The 18291-nt window shown below is 41.3% G+C and overlaps 1 protein-coding gene across 1 annotated transcript; it reads left to right on the top strand.

Moving 5' to 3' along the window:
- The first annotated feature begins 6241 nt into the window (after positions 1-6241).
- Positions 6242-18095, top strand: LOC310845971 (uncharacterized protein). The gene is made up of 13 exons (XM_083741900.1): positions 6242-6383; positions 7532-7697; positions 8587-8682; positions 9534-9676; positions 10895-10942; positions 12417-12535; positions 12662-12803; positions 14029-14194; positions 15275-15373; positions 15674-15784; positions 16686-16828; positions 17180-17227; positions 17925-18095. The coding sequence occupies exons 1-12, from the start codon at positions 6243-6245 to the stop codon at positions 17222-17224; spliced, it is 1419 nt and encodes a 472-aa protein (XP_083598026.1). The 5' UTR covers position 6242; the 3' UTR covers positions 17225-17227; positions 17925-18095.
- The last annotated feature ends 196 nt before the right edge of the window (positions 18096-18291 follow it).

Below are 18291 nucleotides of genomic sequence, written 5' to 3'. Positions count from 1 at the left end.
CTCATGTTAGAAACTGTGCATAATGTATTGCTTTTTAAAATAATTACCCTTGTCACAATCTCTTCCTTTGGAGACCCCACCCTTTGTCTCACACACAGATTGTGACTACTGCCTGAGTCCTGGTATGACCTAAGAGTTCCCCTCTAGTTCCTTTCAGTGGCTGTATAAACAGATTTTGAGATTATGTTTTTGTGGGTCTTCAATGACTGTGTGTCTGCGGTGTGAATGTAAAGGGATGGTTGCGCGGAGTCAAGGATTTGAACAGGAATGTACATGTTGCTGAAAGGCGGAGGAGAGCCACTCGTGTGCCTGGTTCATTTAAATGGTTTCCTGATGCAAAATCTCTCTGCTTGGAATGTGAAAGCCACAAATCCCATCTTGCTTCAAATCCAGACACAAAGTCTCATAAATGAATGTTTACAGTATCTGCAACAAACATTGTATGCTGGAATTATTTCCCTTGTCTGAAAAAAAATGTGGCTGAGTCAGAGCTTTCCAATACAAATGTTTGCTGCTGGCAATTCAGACTGCCAGCGTGCCATCAATGGGCACAGATAGTTTTTAGCATCTCCAAGACCTGAGGGATCTGGTGGTGTGATCAGAATGTTGGACGGCTACTGGGGTGGAGTCAGGTTAAAACCCCGACTCAGACATGAAGGCAATCTTGGGCCAGTCTCTTTTATCTTGACCTAACCTACCTCACAGGGTTGTTGTATGGATAAAATTAATGGTGGTGGAGAGCCTGGCATGCTACCCTTTGCTCCTTGGAGGAAGGGTGCAATTGAAATGAAACACATGAGCTTTCATTCTTTCTGAACACTGTTCACCCCCACCCCTAGTTTATTTGTGACTCTTGCTAATCTAAGTTAAACTGAAGCCATCCATGCTCCTAAATTCACATTGGAATCTCACTTTGGCTATAGCTGGGTACTCAAAGTAAATATAGAAGGATACCCATATAAGTTACTAATAGTCACACAGAACACCTAAAGCTGAGTCGAAGTAGGAAGTAGGAAGTAGGAAAAGAGCAGCACAATTCTGCAGCCTGATCTGAGGTTAGAGATTTATCAAGCCTCAGACATGTTTTTCTTTTTCTAATGGGACCTTTCTGTTTATATGCTCTACAGTTCTTTACTTTGTGCTTGAAATACTTCTTTAAATAGCCATGTCATTTATTGCTTTCATTGACTTTTTGTGTTCTGATACTTCTTGCTTTGTTTATAGCATGTCTGCTCCAGATACTTCAGATGAAATTTTTCGGTGGTTCAGAACCCATAAAGTACAGATTTCTTTGACAATCAAAGAATCTCCAAAGAAGACTTTAAGCTGATTATTATGGGCATTGAATTTACTTTTTAAAAACCCCACCTGGACATGTGAAGTCCATCTAGAGTGTGAAATCTTTGTCCCTACAACCAGAAAGGTTTTCTGGGTTATAGGTGGAGCACAGCATGAGAGGCAGTGCAGTATGGTGAACAGGGAGCCAGACTTGGATGCAAAGATCTGGACTCCAACTTCACTCAGTCAGGGTTGGACTAGATGATCCTCAGGGTCCCTTCCAACTTTATGATTCTATGATGAAGTTCACTGGGTGAACATAGGCCATTTGCACTCTCCCAGCCTAACCTTCCCCACAGGATTCAGGGAGTATCCTCCACTCATCGCTCCTGAGTTTCTTTAGGAACAGTTGGTATAAAAATGTTCTAACAACAAAAAACTTTGCACGGAAGGAGAAATTAGTGGGGAGATGTGAGCCACAGGAAAAAACAAAGAAGACTAACCCCATAACAGCAGCCGATTGTGGCTTGTTTCTGAAGAACAAGTGGCCAAATGCCTTGAGGCTTTCTCTGGCATTGATAAAAAGCATAGGAAAGGACATTAGCTGGTCTGAGGGATGCTAAGTGTGCAGGGTATTTGAATCTGGCAAAGGAAGTTAAAACTGCCTTGACAATTTTTGCTTCCTTTGATTGTACTAGGATAACCACCCAAGTAATCTGCTGTTAGATCTGGTGGGAAATAGGAAAGCTACTTTGCATTTTCTCTCTAAAAATGTTTTAAAAGCTTGTATTGTTTCTTTCTAGAAATGGTGTGATAAGGTAATTGCACAACCAAATGATATTTCGAAAGTGGTATACAATGTCCTTGACAGCATTCAGACCAATGTGTTAGCAATAAAGGAGATCTTCTGCAAGGAGAACCTGGAAGCATATCAAAATTTACAGCCATTATACGAAAGCCTAGAAAATGGTAAGTTATCCTGTTGGCTGTGCTAAACCAATCAAATAAGCCTTAAAGATAGAAAAGTCATCAGCATTTACTGAGAAACGGTAGTCAGTCAGTCTTTGGGCCACAAAATCCTGTAGAAGCCATGCATTCACTTTGCCTCAACCCTCTGCCTGTCTCCTGGGATATAATAATAATAATAATAATAATAATAATAATAATAATAATAATAATAATAATGTATTTGTTTATTTTTTCCAATAGATTGCCTTTTATTGTGAAAAATATCAAGGTGGTTTGCAAAGTAAAATGAGTACCCTTAAATAATTAAACATGAACCAGAATATTCAAAACTCAGTAAAGCCAATACTAAGAATTAGTGTCTAGGAATGTCTGTAGTTTTTACCAACAGGTGGAACACCTGCACCATAGGTGCCCATTGTGTCTGCAAGGGGAGATAATTCCATAATGTGGAGGCCATAGTGGAGAGGGTCCTTCCAGCCACCATAAGGTGTATGCTTGCAGGACATATAATGATTAGAAAAGGCCTTCAGCGATGACAGGGAATGGGCAGGCCCATATTAAAGGCGACACACTTTCAGGTCACCTATGTCAACTCAGTAGCAAAAAGGCAACCAATATATGTATATTTTTATGAGCTGAATACAGTGAAAGATCTCACAGCTTTCTGGGAGTAGCCTGCACTCATCGCTCCTGAGTTTCCTCACTGAAACAGTGTCATGGAGAGCAGGCTGAGAAGCCACAGGTCACTTTTCTTCTCCATAGGAAAAAGCAGCTGGAATCAAAGAGAGGATACAACTATTAAAAAGGGTAAAAGGTTTGACCAACAAGACATGAAATAGTGGCTCCCATCTACTGAAAAAAACTATGTACCAACCACATATGTGATGAGATGCTAGCATTATTAGGCACTTTATAAACAACAAATTATGTTCCTGGAGGAACAAAGAAGAACATTATTAGCAGTTTGTCTTGTGTATCCATAAGACTTGTGAGTGCATGACTATACACAGTCCAGGGACAAAAATGTGTTGTCTTAAAAGCTTTTGTCAGTGTTGCATGTGGAGAGGTGAAGTTGACATTTGAAGACTAATAAACGCAAGCAGAATAAACAGGCTACATTGGCTCACTCTCTGGGATGTGAGAAAGTATTATGATACAATTTACGCTAAGTCAAGAATTCTGCATCACTGAAAGGTGCTTCCATTCTTCAGCTAATCTCAATTTTACCTGGATCTCATTCACACTTTGCTCCAAGGAGGTATTTCCCCTCAATTTAGACAATGGATGGGGAACTTGAGGTCAGGGGACTGGTTGTGGCCCTCTATGCCTTTCAGTCTGGCCCTCTGGACTTTCCCCAGCCACACCCCTTCTCCCTAGACGACACTGCCTCCACACCCTTTTAGTGTTGTACAATGGAAGTCTGGACTCTTGTGTAGGAAAAAAAACTTTTAAAAACATTACTGCTCTTTAGTCTTAAAGACCTAAATGTTACAAAGCAACAAAAAGAACTAGCAGTGGTTCAGTTCTTTAAAACATTCTCCCTCTAATCCTCATCCCAGACAGAATTTAAACATAGTTTTTATCGCTAAATTCAAAATGCACCTCTCTCCGTTCTCTGCATGCTGGCATCTCACAGCACCTGTGTCTCTCTCTGCGATGTAAGCAGCCCTATTTACATATCTACATAGGAAGGTGCTCAGATTTCAGATCTCATGTTAAATCAGGAGGCTTATAGCTCCAGATGCAATGACCACCACTCCCAGTGGAAAAACACCAGTTCTGTCCCCATACAAAAAGCAACAACCCACAACAGACTTAAACACAGCATTATATGTGCATTAAACATATAACCAGGGCTTTTTTCAGACAGAACTCACTGGAATTCTCAGGTGGGCACCATTGCCATTATAAGAGAAGAAGAAAGGCATTGGCTCCCCATCTGTGGAACGCTCTCCCCAGAGAAGTTCACCTGGTGCCTTCATTACACACCTTTAAAGAAGAAGAGTTTGGATTTGATATCCCGCCTTTCACTCCCTTTAAGGAGTCTCAAAGCGGCTAACATTCTCCTTTCCCTTCCTCCCCCACAACAAACACTCTGTGAGGTGAGTGGGGCTGAGAGACTTCACAGAAGTGTGACTGGCCCAAGGTCACCCAGCAGCTGCATGTGGAGGAGCGGAGACGCGAACCCGGTTCCGCAGATTATGTGACTACCGCTCTTAACCACTACACCACACTGGCTCTCGATGTAAAGGGACCCCTGACCGTTAGGTCCAGTCGTGGGTAAAGGTAAAGGGACCCCTGACCGTTAGGTCCAGTCGTGGCCGACTCTGGGGTTGCGGCGCTCATCTCGCTTTATTGTCCGAGGGAGCCGGCGTACAGCTTCTGGGTCATGTGGCCAGCATGACTAAGCCGCTTCTGGCGAACCAGAGCAGCACACGGAAACGCCGTTTACCTTCCCGCCAGAGCGGTACCTACTTATCTACTTGCACTGGAGTGCTTTCGAACTGCTAGGTGGGCAGGAGCAGGGACCAAGCAACGGGAGCTTACCCGGTCACAGGGATTCGAACCGCCGATCTTCCAATCGGCAAGCCCAAGAGGCTCTGTGGTTTATCCCACAGCGCCACCCGCGTCCCACTACACACTGACAGTCTATACTGCCAACCTAGCAGTTCAAAAGCACGTAGTGCAAGGAGATAAATAGGTACCGCTCCGGTGGGAAGGTAAATGCCGTTTCTATGTGCTGCGCTGGCTTCGCCAGAAGCAGCTTGGTCTTCTTGCCTACATGACCAGGAAAAACTGTCTGCGGAAGCGGACAAACACCAGCTCCCTCGTCCTGTAAAGTGAGATGAACGCCACAACCCCAGTTGTTCGCGACTGGACTTAACTGTCAGGGGTCCCTTTACCTTACTCTTTTAAAATGTGGCTCTTTATTGGAGAGTGTTATTGGGTTGTTGTTTTTATTTTGATTATAGATACTGTGGTTTTTATGTTGATCTTTTCTGTGAACTGCCCTGAGGCCTCTGGGTGTAGGGTGGTATATAAATTCCATCCATCCATCCATCCATCCATCCATCCATAATGGCTCTGCTCAACCATCGCTTTAAGTTCACACCATAAGGATCACCCACAGTCATTCAGAGGCACTGAAGGAACTAGTCAGAAATCCCTGGACTGGATCCCACACAAGTCCTTACCTGCAGGCTGTGGTCATGATCTGTGATGGAGGACGGGAGGGGCCTCTCAAGTCAGAGACTGACAAGAGTAATATTTCTTTTAACGTGAGAAATATCTTATGCACAGTTTTTGGCTCATGGGGCGAGGGGGGGGGTCATGATTTATCATCAAGCGTTCCTCCAGTTTCGGTTTTCTTTTCTGATTTCTGTGTCCGTGGTGATTTCCTTTCCATGAAACGGGCCGAGTTCCTCACTTCTCCCCGAGCGCAGCTCAGAGCAGGCAGCGCCAGTCCTCGACTGGAAGACGTTGAGTTTCCTTTCGTTTCCTCTCGCTCTTCTGGACGGGGGAGTCCTCCTCCTGCTTTCTTCAGCCCCTTCGTCACAGCCCCATCTCCGCTCAAGTCAAAGCAGAAAGGTAAGTCAAGGGACAGGTCGGTCTCCTCCGCAAGGGCAAGGCGCTCCAGGGGAACCGGGCTTCCCGTCTGCGCTAGACTCCCTCTCGCAAAAGAGCGACAGACCCCGGAGGGACCCCCCTTCTGGCACAGCTGGGGACTCAGATTAAACGCAGAAGAAGACCAGGGTAAATTAACCCGGGCTGGTGTTATTCGCAAAGAACACCTAAACCTGCGTCGAAGTGGAAAGAGGAAATCACAACACAATTACTTCCACAGCCTGATCTACACCTAAGGATTCCCTGATAGGGTTTCTCATTTTTGGAAACGGAATCATTCTAGATAAACGCTAGATAATGCTTAATTTTGCTTGTTTAAAAACCACATGATTTCCAAGGTCTTTAAAACATAGTTTTGTGTTGTTTGTAGTATGTCTGCTCCAGGTACTTCAGCTGAAATTTTGGAGTGGTTCAGAGCCCATAAAATGGAGATTTCTCTTGCAATTAGAGACCCATTTCCTTTTTTCTGTGGCCTACGAGACAAGAATATAATCTCTGAAGAAGATTTTAAGGTGACTATTGTATCTAACTGAGGCAATTATTTTCTGCTTAAATTCCTACTTTGTTGCTCAATTCAATTTTTTAACATAATTTTTAATGCATTGTAAATTTGCTGTTTTTAATTGATTATAATTTAGTAATGATTTATTGCTATCGTTGAGAGTGAATTTCTGTTTAATTATTATTTGTTGATACTTTGGGAGTTTCGTGCTTTATTCTAATGGATTATCACATATTCCTTTATTTGATATAAGATATTTCTTTTAAGTCACATTTTATTATGACTTCTTTGTTTTGCACTGGATTGTTATGTTATGTGTTTGCACTGGATTGTATATTTTGTTGTTTCTTCATATTGTAAACTGTCTTGTGTAAAGCAATATAGAAAAATGGTATACAAATTAAAAGTGAAATGAATTGAAATAGCAGCAGCCTGGATAGCTAAGATGGTTTAGAACATGGTGCTGATAACACCAAGACTGCAGGTTTGATCCCCGCACAGAAGAGCTGCATATTCATCCATTGCAGTGGGTTGGACTCAATCATTCTCAGGGTCCTTTCCAATTGTGCAATTCTACGATAATAATAATAATTTATTATTTATACCCCACCTATCTGGCTAGGTTTCTTGAGCCACTTCCAAAAACACAATACAGCACAATACAGAAAAACTTCCCTAAACAGGGCGGCGCTTCAGATGTCTTCTAAGAGTTGGATAGTTGTTTATTTCCTTGACATCTGATGGGAGAGCGTTCCACAGGGCGGGCACCACTATTGAAAAGGCCCTCTGCCTGGTTCCCTGTAAACTCACTTCTTGCAGTGAGGGAACTGCCAGAAGGCCCTTGGTGCTGGTTCTACAATTCCATCCAGGTTGTGGCTTGTTTCTGAAAAAGTGGCCTTGAGTCTTTCTCTGCCATTGGTAAAAGGCATAGGATAGGATGTTAGTGTTCGGAGACATGTAAGCTGCGCGACGTATTTGAACTTGGAAAAGGAGAAGAAAATTACATTGACAATTTCTGCTTCCTTTGATTGTACTGGGATGATTATCCAAATAATCTGCTGTTAGATCTGGTGGGAAATGGGAAAGTTACTCTGTATTTTCAGTCTAAAAGATATTTTTAAGACAGAGATTTTAAAACCCTGTAATGTTTCTTTCTAGAATTTGCAAGATTGGGTAACTGCAAATCCAAACAATATTCAAAGAGTGGTGTACGAGGTCCTTGAGAGCATTCAGGGCAATCTGTCAGCAATAGAGGAAATCATCTGCAGCAGTAACCTGGCAGCATGTCAAGACTTATGGCCACTATATGAAAGCCTAGGAAATGGTAAATTATCTTGTATTGGGGACTAAACCTCCCAGTTGAGCCTTAAAGATATATAGCTAAAAAGAAACAAATTCATTTGGATTTGAGGAATGGTATAGTCAGCGTTTGAGCCACAAAGCCCTGTTCATGTCTTTTCCAGCCATGCATTCACTGTTTCAGTCCTCTGCCTGCCACCACAAATGACATAAAAAGGTAAAGGGACCCCTGACCATTAGGTCCAGTCATGACCGACTCTGGGGTTGCGGCGCTCATCTCGCTTTATTGGCTGAGGGAGCCGGCGTACAGCTTCCGGGTCATGTGGCCAGCATGACTAAGTCGCTTCTGGTGAACCAGAGCAGCACATAAAAACACCATTTACCTTCCCGCCGGAGTGGTACCTATTTATCTACTTGCACTTTGACGTGGTTTCGAACTGCTAGGTTGGCAGGAGCAGGGACCGAGCAACGGGAGCTCACCCCATCTTGGGGATTCGAACTGCCGACCTTCTGATTGGCAAGTCCTAGGCTCTGTGGTTTAACCCACAGCGCCACCCGCGTCCCAACAAATGACATACTTGTGCATTAATTTATGTATTGAAAATTATTGATAGACTGATGTTTATTGTGAAATATAACAATGCGGTTTACAAAATAAAACCAGTTTGCTAAAATAGCAATAAAACATAAACCAGAATATTCAAAGTTCAGTAACGCCCCCATAAGATGCACATTTTCTGGATGCAGCACGACTAGTAGGTCCTCTTTTGAGTTGTCATAAGACACATAATGATTAGAAAGCTTCCAGAGATGACAGTGAGCAGGTTGCCTTAGGACTGCTGTCATTTGTTGCCAGCCCAAAATATGGGAAATGTAACCTTTGACATCCGTTTCTTCATTTCATCTTGGAAAAGGGACACAAGAGCAAAGTCTGGATTTCCAGGGCACAACACTGCCCGTAACCTGTGGAACAGCACAAGGCATTTTACATACGGATATATTTGCAACAGGTAATCATTTGGAAGAGTAAATGTATAATTACATCTGTTTAAGGAATGTGATACCAACAGCAAATTTAAAAAATGGTGTTTGCATAAATGTGTGGTGTTGGGAGGAGGATGCATCAATGTGGGTGGTATGTGAGTATCTTTTATTTTCTGGGAATACTTCGAATACTAATATCCTATAAAGCTCTTTAATTATATTCCACAGTATCCTGTGGACCTGGGCCAGCCTAAAATAATTCTATCAGTACCACAGTGGGATGTTCAGTGCTTTTGAAATCTTTCCCTATTTATTAATGCATGATTAAATGATTTTATTTAGCTTTAAATGTTTTGTTTTTGTAACAGAACAGTGGCATGTTGATTCTCTTTATCATTAATTCATTAATCTACATTTATACGTGGCAGTTATCACAACCCATAAATCTGAATGAAAAGTAATTGGCGATTGCTCCCATTTTTTCAAAAAATATAGAAACAATTTATTGTGACCGTGTACAAGAGGGACAGGGAGGAAAGCAGGTGTCAGGGAGTCTAGCTGTGGTGATGGGCTGATCCATTCTAAGGGGCCCTGAAGTTTGGCATTAGCCATGATCAGCTTGAAGTTTCTTTCCGACTTCCACATCACCATCTCGGCTTCTTTCTCTCTTCAGTGAAGTCTGCTGAATGGGATAGGTCAGGCATAGGCAACCTCGGTGCACCAGATGTTTTTGGGACTACATTTCCCATCATCCCTGACCACTAGTCCTATTCACTAGGGATCATTGGAGTTGTAGTCCTAAAATATCTGGCAGGCTGAGGTTGCCTATGCCTGGTATAGGTGCATAACATTAATGAGACTGTTCTGTTTGTCAAAGGAGTTTCAAGAAAAAGTATTGAGGGTCCCAATGGAAAGTGGCTCACACCATCACAATTTGAGAGTGAAGGAGGACGTAAACACTGGAAATGGTGGAGAAGAAGTATCCAATGTGGGACAACCTCATTAGACACATTAATAAAGGTATGCAGTTCACTTGTAACAGCTGCAATTTTAATGCCTCATTTTCTTACCTGCAACTCTAAAGGAATTTCAGATGATACCATTAAGGTTTTACAGATAATTATCCACACATTTTGTTCTCAAAATGAGTATGTTATTTTTAAGCTGACTTGAGTCCCGAGGGGGGAAAGTGGTGTGTGTGTGTGTGTGTGTAATGACAAAAACAACAACAATGGTGATAATATTCACAATGAATTCTACATTATAACTATATAACTGGAGTTACCTTCATAACATCCTCATTCAATAAAGAGGGAGAAGAAAAAAGAGTGAGCAAGAGGAACAGATGGAGCTTGGGTGTTTCATCAGAAACCACAAAGTGTACTTTCCCTGACTATTTGTTAGTCCCAACCCCACCCTTGTTGACAGGAAGCAAGCAAGGTTGCTTCCTTGTACTCAACAGTGAGGTCAGAGGAAAATGAAATGTAAAACCTACAGACTGATGATTTAATTAGAGCTGGGATTTTTATTTATTTCATTATTCATAGGCTACCTTCCATTGTGAATACCAACATATTAAAACATAAAACACTCCAAATATAAAATCATAATACAAGACAACAAGTGTGCAAAATAAGCACTGTGATGCTTTTCAACAGCCGTGCCCATTGAGAAACCTTAGACAGTAACAATTCATTCCCTGCAGAATACATTGTTGTGGGTATTTAAAAGAAGAGCACATGCCTAGAAAGCAGGGGCCAGGAGGTTTTGCCTTTGCCCCACTGCTTTCCCCAGAGAAACTCACTCTTTACCGTTAAACTAGAGCAAACAGCAATCCACAGGAATCCCAATTGCCATTTGTCCCAATTCAACCCCAAGCAGCAGGTTTTCCCTGGGGAAAGTGGTGGGACAAAGAAGTGTGGATGAGCCCTTAGTAATACTGAGTCAATTAACATCTGCAGTGGGGTAAGAAACCACTGTCTCTCTTCAGGCTCAAATGAATGTAATTCAACAGTTTCACATGGGAACCAACTTTTACATACCATTGTTCAAGCATGGCAGCTTTAAGGTTAGCAGCAGAATTTCCCAGCGGAATGAAATATTCTCCTACTAGATTATAAACATATAGCCATAGTAAGATGTGTAATTTCTTATGAGTTTATTCCCTAAATTCAGGTGATGTTTGGGGATTCTGATTATGCCTCAGAGTAAACCTAATAAATGTGATGTTTATTTCAGAGGGGACTGCTACCTGAGCCACCACAAAATTCCAACAGGACAACGATGGTAAACATTTCCTTAATAATTTTACTTGATTTAAACTGGCATGTGCACATTTTATTTATTCACTTATGTATTTAGATATTTCCGAACCTCCCCTCACCCAAAATGGTTGTACCACAGTTTACACCTAAATAAGGCAATACAAAACATAATATATAACAAAGAAAAACAAAACAACTTGCATCAATACTTAACCTAAGTAACTTTGTTTCCTCAAGGCATATAGCCTTGTCTCGCTCCCCCCCAAGCTTCATGTGTGAGTGAGAGTTGCAGTTCCATAGGCATTGTGGTGGGAGGCTCTTTGTCCAGCTTGCCTGCCCCACAAAATGATGGTGGCACACATGAAGGACAAAATCTAGTGCCAATGATGACAACGAGGGCTCAATCCCTTAGCCAATGATTTATTACAAAACTCTTATTGAGACATGACACGAGAGTGCAATCTTAGTCAAAGGCAGGGATCCTGCTCACAGTTTCTTTGAAATTTCCACTACAACTGCTCACACTGCCAAAGAAGTAAGCCATGCTTTAAGTTAAGTACAGTCGTACCCTTGGTTCTCAAATGGAATCTGTTCTGGAAGTCTCTTCGACTTCCAAAAACATTTGAAAACCAATTGGCTATAGGAGCTCCCTGCACTCAATCGGAAGCAGCGGAAACCATGTCAGACGTTTGGCTTCCAAAAAATGTTCTCAAACCGGAACACTCACTTCCAGGTTTGCAGCGTTCAGGAGCCAAAATGTTCAAGTCACAAGGCTTTCAAGAACCAAGGTACGACTGTAATGGGGTACCTTTCTGGCCATTTTTATCTGGCCTCTCCATGCGGGCCAACTTTGGCAGGCAGATGGGACAATCCACATGATGTCATTATGTCAAAACATTATTGGCAGGTGGGTTGTCTCATCCCACTGCCAAAACCCCTTGACCCTCCACTCACGGCTGCAGTAGCGGCGGGGCAATCCTTTGCACACAGCTGCAGAATAAAAAATAAATAAAACAGGGGCAGAACCTGAAAAGTCAGTCATGGCCATTTATTAGTGTTACCAGTGGTAGTCTAATCAATAGTGACTCATTTTACACGGGAACCTTATCTAAACACTCTGTTTATTTTAGGGTCCAATAAATGTTACCTGTGTTAGCTTCCTGCTCTTCAGGTTGTCTCATAAGTACGAAACTGAGAAAATAGGAAGATGCTGAGTATATATCATGTAATAAACTGAATATATTTAAAGAATACTACCAGAGGATATTTGTTGCATTAAAAATAACAAAATCTGTTTTCAAAAAAATATTCTTTTCCACACCATTGTTTATTTTGATAATGATGATGTGTCTGCCGGCTGAATATCCTTTTAAACCACAATTCAGGGCTTTTGCCCTCACAAGGTAGTATACAAGAAACACCACATATTAAAACTCACCCCCCCCCATGCATTTTGATAAAATTATTTTTTACAGTGATTGTTTTTTCCTCTTCAGTCTGAACATGATGATGTATGTATTGTAAGTAAGAAAGAAGATTCACGGATATCCTGCAGTTCATTTCCCAGATGCTTTCATGAAGATTGTCATATTCCGAAAATATCTGCTGAGAAAAGGTAGTTTCTCCACCTCAATTTCTGTATTAAGGTGATCTTTGTGCTCAAAATACTTCTTTAAATAGCCATGTCATTTATTGCTTTCACTGACTTTTTGTGTTGTGATACTTCTTGCTTTGTTTATAGCATGTCTGCTCTAGGTACTTCAGATGAAATTTTTTGGTGGTTCAGAACCCATAAAGTACAGATTTCTTTGGCAATCAAAGATACTTTCCCTTTTCTCTATCTCCTGCGAGACAAGAAAAGAATCTCCGAAGAAGATTTTAAGGTGATTATTATAGGCATTGAATTATTATTTTTTAAATCCCACCTGGACATGTGAAGTCCATCTAAAGTAAGAGTGTGAAATCTTTGTCCCTACAACCAGAAAGGTTTTCTGGGTTATAGGTGGAGCACAGCATGAGAGGCAGTGCAGTATGGTGAACAGGGAGCCAGACTTGGATGCAAAGATCTGGACTCCAACTTCACTCAGTCAGGGTTGGACTAGATGATCCTCAGGGTCCCTTCCAACTTTATGATTCTATGATGAAGTTCACTAGGTGAACATAGGCCATTTGCACTCTCCCAGCCTAACCTTCCCCACAGGATTCTGAGAGTAGCCTCCACTCAACACTCCTGAGTTTCTTTAGTAGCAGTTGGTATAAAAATATTCTAATAACAACAAAAAACATTGCACGGAAGGAGAAACCTTACAAGTTAGTTACAGGTAGGTAGCCGTGTTGGTCTGCCATAGTCGAAACAAAATAATTTTTTCCCCTTCCAGTAGCACCTTAGAGACTAACTAAGTTTGTATTGGTATGAGCTTTCGTGTGCATGCACACTTCTTCAGATACACTGAAACAGAAGTCACCAGACCCTTATATATAGTGAGAGGGTGGGCAGGGGTATTACTCAGAAGGGTGGTGGGAATGGGCGATTGGCTGATAGGTGTGCTAAACCTGTTGACGACGACTGCAATTGGTCTTACAGGAAAAAGCAAGCCGTGAGATGGCTGAAAATAGTTTTATCATGTATAATGAGATAAGGATCCAATGTCTCTATTCAGTCTCTCCATGGTTTTAAATTTGGTAATAAGTTGCAATTCAGCAACTTATCTTTCCAGTATATTTTTGAAATTCTTTTGTAATAAGACAGCTACTTCCTTACTAGTTAGTGAGGGATGTGAGCCACAGGAAAAAACAAAGAAGACAAACCCCATAACAGCAGCCGATTATGTCTTGTTTCTGAAGAACAAGTGGCCAAATGCCTTGAGGCTTTCTCTGGCATTGATAAAAAGCATAGGAAAGGACATTAGCTAGTCTGAGGGATGCTAAGTGTGCAGGGTATTTGAATCTGGCAAAGGAAGATAAAACTGCCTTGACAATTTTTGCTTCCTTTGATTGTGCTGGGATAACCACCCAAGTAATCTGCTGTTAGATCTGGTGGGAAATGGAGAAGCTACTTTGCATTTTCGTTCTAAATATGTTTACAAAGTCTTTATTGTTTCTTTCTAGAATTGGTGTGATAAGGTAACTGCAAAACCAAATGATATTTGTAAAGTGGTATGCGATGTCCTTGAGAGAATTCAGACCAATGTGTCAGCAATAGAGGAGATCTTCTGCAAGGAGAACCTGGAAGCATATCAAAATTTACAGCCATTATACGAAAGCCTAGAAAATGGTACGTTATCTTGTTGGCTGTGCTAAACCAATCAAATAAGCCTTAAAGATAGAAAAGTCATCAGCATTTACTGAGAAATGGTAGTCAGACTTTGGGCCACAAAATCCTGTAGAAGCCATGCATTCACTTTGCCTCAACCCTCTGCCTGTCTCCTGGGATAATAATAATAATAATAATAATAATAATAATAATAAATAAATGTATTTTGTTTACTTTTTCCAATAGATTGCCTTTTATTGTGAAGAATAGCAAGGTGGTTTGCAAAGTAAAATGAGTACACTAAAATAATTAAACATGAACCAGAATATTCAAAACTCAGTAAAGTCAATAGTAAGAATTAGTGTATAGGAATGTATGTAGTTTTTACCAGCAGGTGGAACACCTGCACCATAGGTGCCCATTGTGTCTGCAGGGGGAGATAATTCCATAATGTGGAGGCCATAGTGGAGAGGGTCCTTCCAGCCACCGTAAGGTGTATGCTTGCAGAACATACAATGATTAGAAAAGGCCTTCAGCGATGACAGTGAACGGGCACACTTTCTGGTGACCTATGTCAACAATAAAACCTCAACTCCGTAGCAAATAGGCAACCAACGTATGTATATTTTTATGAGTTGAATAGAGTGAAACATTATCAGTCATTGGGGTGTGGACAGTGTGTGCATGAACTTAACAGTGATTAGTTTACTTTTTGGCTGCTTTTTCTTAATGCTGTTAATATTATTTTATAGGTTATGTGTCACAGAGCAACTAGTGTATGTGATAACTAATGTCCCTGGAAAGAGTTTATACTTGAGATAGATAAGTAGCTTTTTACAAGAGTGGGTTGAAGTAGATGTCAATAATAAGAGGCCCTGGGCCAAAGTAGACTTCTGAAGAGCTGCTACCTGGGTCTCTCAGTAGTTCAGAAAATAGCACTTGCGGTAACAGACCTTGCTAGATCAAGCATCGTCCTCTATGGGCGTACAATATCCTTTTACTAGTATAGCTGGTGATGCCACCTTAGAAGAACCAAGGACATTGTTAAGATTGTGCAAACCTTACACATGAACTTGTTTTCCTAACACGTGTCCTCTTCAGTTCTCCAGCATGCTCAGAATAGTTCTGCCGCAGTCCCTGGGAGCAGCAAAGTACTCCGGGGAGAAATGAGGAAACCTGCGTCCCCTGGGAAGCAACAAAGTGAGTTCAGTAAAAGTCTGTAAATGAGGGACAGAGCATCCTGTTTCACTACCACATTCTTGATTATTTGTGCTAATAAAGCTATCAGGACAGTCACATGTAATCTTGCTTTCAGTGAGTTTGTGCCTGCAAAGGTTTGGGGCAGTCACAGTGTTTTGTTTTCACTCTGACATGAATGCACACTTCGTACCACATCCTCTTAGCAGGATCAATAATCTGGTAAGACCACTGTCATTCTCTGGAAGATGGGTATTGTAAGGGTATTGTGACAGCTGACATACATTTCTTGATTTCATCTAGGAAAAGGCATGCAGAATAATGAAATACAAGATTTGAGTGTTGAGGTCCGAACACTGAAAGTAAGCTGTGGAAGAAGTAAAGGTGTTTTCTATAAGAATAGATTCACAGCAGGTAACCATTGTGTTGGAATAATATAATTATACATGGGATTGCATCTGCTAAAGGAATGTGATACCAACAGCAGATGAAAATATTTTGGTTGTGCAATAGCACAAGGCCTGGCCATGTTGCCCAGAATGCCTGGCTTTGAGAAGAAGGAGCCTCTTGGCCTTTTCTCCGTGTCCAAGTGCAAAGGAGATGTTGGAGAAGCCCTGCTTAAGCCCTATGCTGAAATTCCTTTCCAGCATTCATTCTAGGGCTGTGCCCCTCTGATCTGCCCCATAGCTCTCATTTGGGAGGAGAGTGTCAGGTTGACCCACCTTGGATCAACATTGGAACCACCACCCCACCCAGCATTTAAGCTGCTTACAGAGTCTCCAATCCTGCCTGGTCTGGGACGCCTCCAGCAAAAGTGTTCTCTGCAGCACACAGGATAGGTGCTTCCACTGAATAACTGCTCAACAGAGGTGCTAATCCTGCTCCTTTGCAAGTGGCTTCTCTCAGGAAGCAGGCTCAGGTAGCAGGCTCCTTCCTAATCCCAGAAGTCAGGGTAAGTCAGGGTCTTTTATTGTGATTTTCCTGCATGATGTCCAACTCTCCTTTCTGCCTAATGCCCCACCCCTTGACAACCACCAATTGCTCTGGGCCATCCAGCCTGACCTGTGGTGATCTGTGTTTGTTGGTATCTGATTTGTCTGATGCCAGAGTCCCTCCTAATATGCCAGTTTTGGCCCGCGACTTGGTCAACTCTGGTGCACAGCCTTAGTTCATGACACAATCTTTGTTCATATCTTTTTTCCTAAGTAGATATTAGAAAAGAATCTCCTGTTGGCGAAATTTCTTTCTCTCTTCAGTGAAATTTGCTAGATTGGATAAGTGAGTCACATTGATGTGACTTATCTGTTTGTCATAGGAGTTTCAAGGAAATGTATCAAGGGTTCCGATGGAAAATGGTTCACACCATTAGAATTTAAGGCTAAAGGAGGATTTAAAAGTTCAAAAGGCTGGAGAAGATGTATCCGCTATGGCGGGATTTCCTTAGAAGCATTAATCAAGGTATGCAGTTCACGTATAAAAATCTGTTAAAAAATCGGTTTTTACTTGTAATGCCAAAGAATTTCAGGTGATAACATCAAGGCTTTCCAGTTATCCACACATTGTATTCTTATGACTGGTATAATATCCTGCATGACATGTGAATAATTTTCATGCACCGTTGTTGCATGAAAATAACATTATTCAAGTATGGCCACCTTAAGATCAGTAGCAAAGTGTCCTGGCAGAATGACATGTCCTCCTACTGACTTTTAATCAATGATTTATAGTAAGGTGCTACTTATGGATCTAATTTATTTTGAGTTCATTTTGAGTGCCTCAGAGTAAACCCAATACATGTGATTGTTTCAGTGGGGAGAAATACTGAAGCCACAACCGGAATCCTCAAGAATGTAGAAGGTAAATAATTACTAGACATTCTTACCAGATGGTTGTGTTTTCCACATATATGGCACACACATGCACACACATTATTCGTTAAGATATTTCTGTGCCTCCCTGTTGCACAACAGTTGGTTAGGCGGTCAGGTTTGCCACCCAAGGCAAATGGCTTGACCTGACCTCATGGATGGGCTTCACACATGCAACATATGAAGGGAGGAAATCCAAGACAGGCAACAGAGAGATCCTCTTTACTCAGAAGCTGAAATGCCAACCATGGCCATTACTAGTGCTACCAATGGCAGTCTATCAGTGGTGAGAGCATTTACAAGGGGACACTTAATTACACACCCTCACCTTAGGGCCCAAGAAACGTTGCATGTGTTGGCTTTCTGCGCCTCTCGTTTCCACAAAAAAATATTGAATTTAGAAAAGAGAAAAGATCACCTTTAAAGGAAACTACTAGAGGTTATCAGTTGAAGCAAAAATAAAAAAGTCTGTTTCAAATTATTTTTTCTTCCTCACACCGTTACATGTTTTGATGATGTTGATATACCTGCCAACTGAATATTCTATATTAAAGTATTTTAAAACCTCCTTTCGGGGAATATTGACAAGAAATACCACATATTACAACCTCTGTCTCTCTCTTAAGCTTTCAATAATTTTATTTTTCACAGTGACAGGTGTTGTGTTTTTTTCTTCTCCATTTCAGCCAGATGACCTGTGTGCTGTGTGCTGTGAGGAGAGAGGTCACTGATACACTGCAATTCATGTCCCAGATCTTTTCAGGAAGATTGTTGAGAAAAAGTAGTTCACTTCATGTCACATTAGCAGACATCTTTATAATGCAAAGTTGGTTGTTGACAGGCGATGGTAAAATAGAGCTAAATCAAGCAATGATCTCCATATATATCAAAGTGAATGCTATGATATCTTTTCCCTTTAGGGTTTAGAAATTTCAGTAGATGGAGAAGTAGTGGAAGATAAATCTGAAAATAAATTTTGGAAAGTTTTTTCTATTCTATAAGCAATTATTTACGTTCTGTCTTCACACTTGTGAGCCATCCATCTTAACTTAA

This window comes from Podarcis gaigeae (assembly GCF_964106915.1).
Source record: "Podarcis gaigeae genome assembly, chromosome: 5".
Classification (NCBI taxonomy): Eukaryota; Metazoa; Chordata; class Lepidosauria; order Squamata; family Lacertidae; genus Podarcis; species Podarcis gaigeae.
Note: the sequence above shows the minus strand (reverse complement) of the source record. Positions and strands in the feature narration are given on the sequence as shown.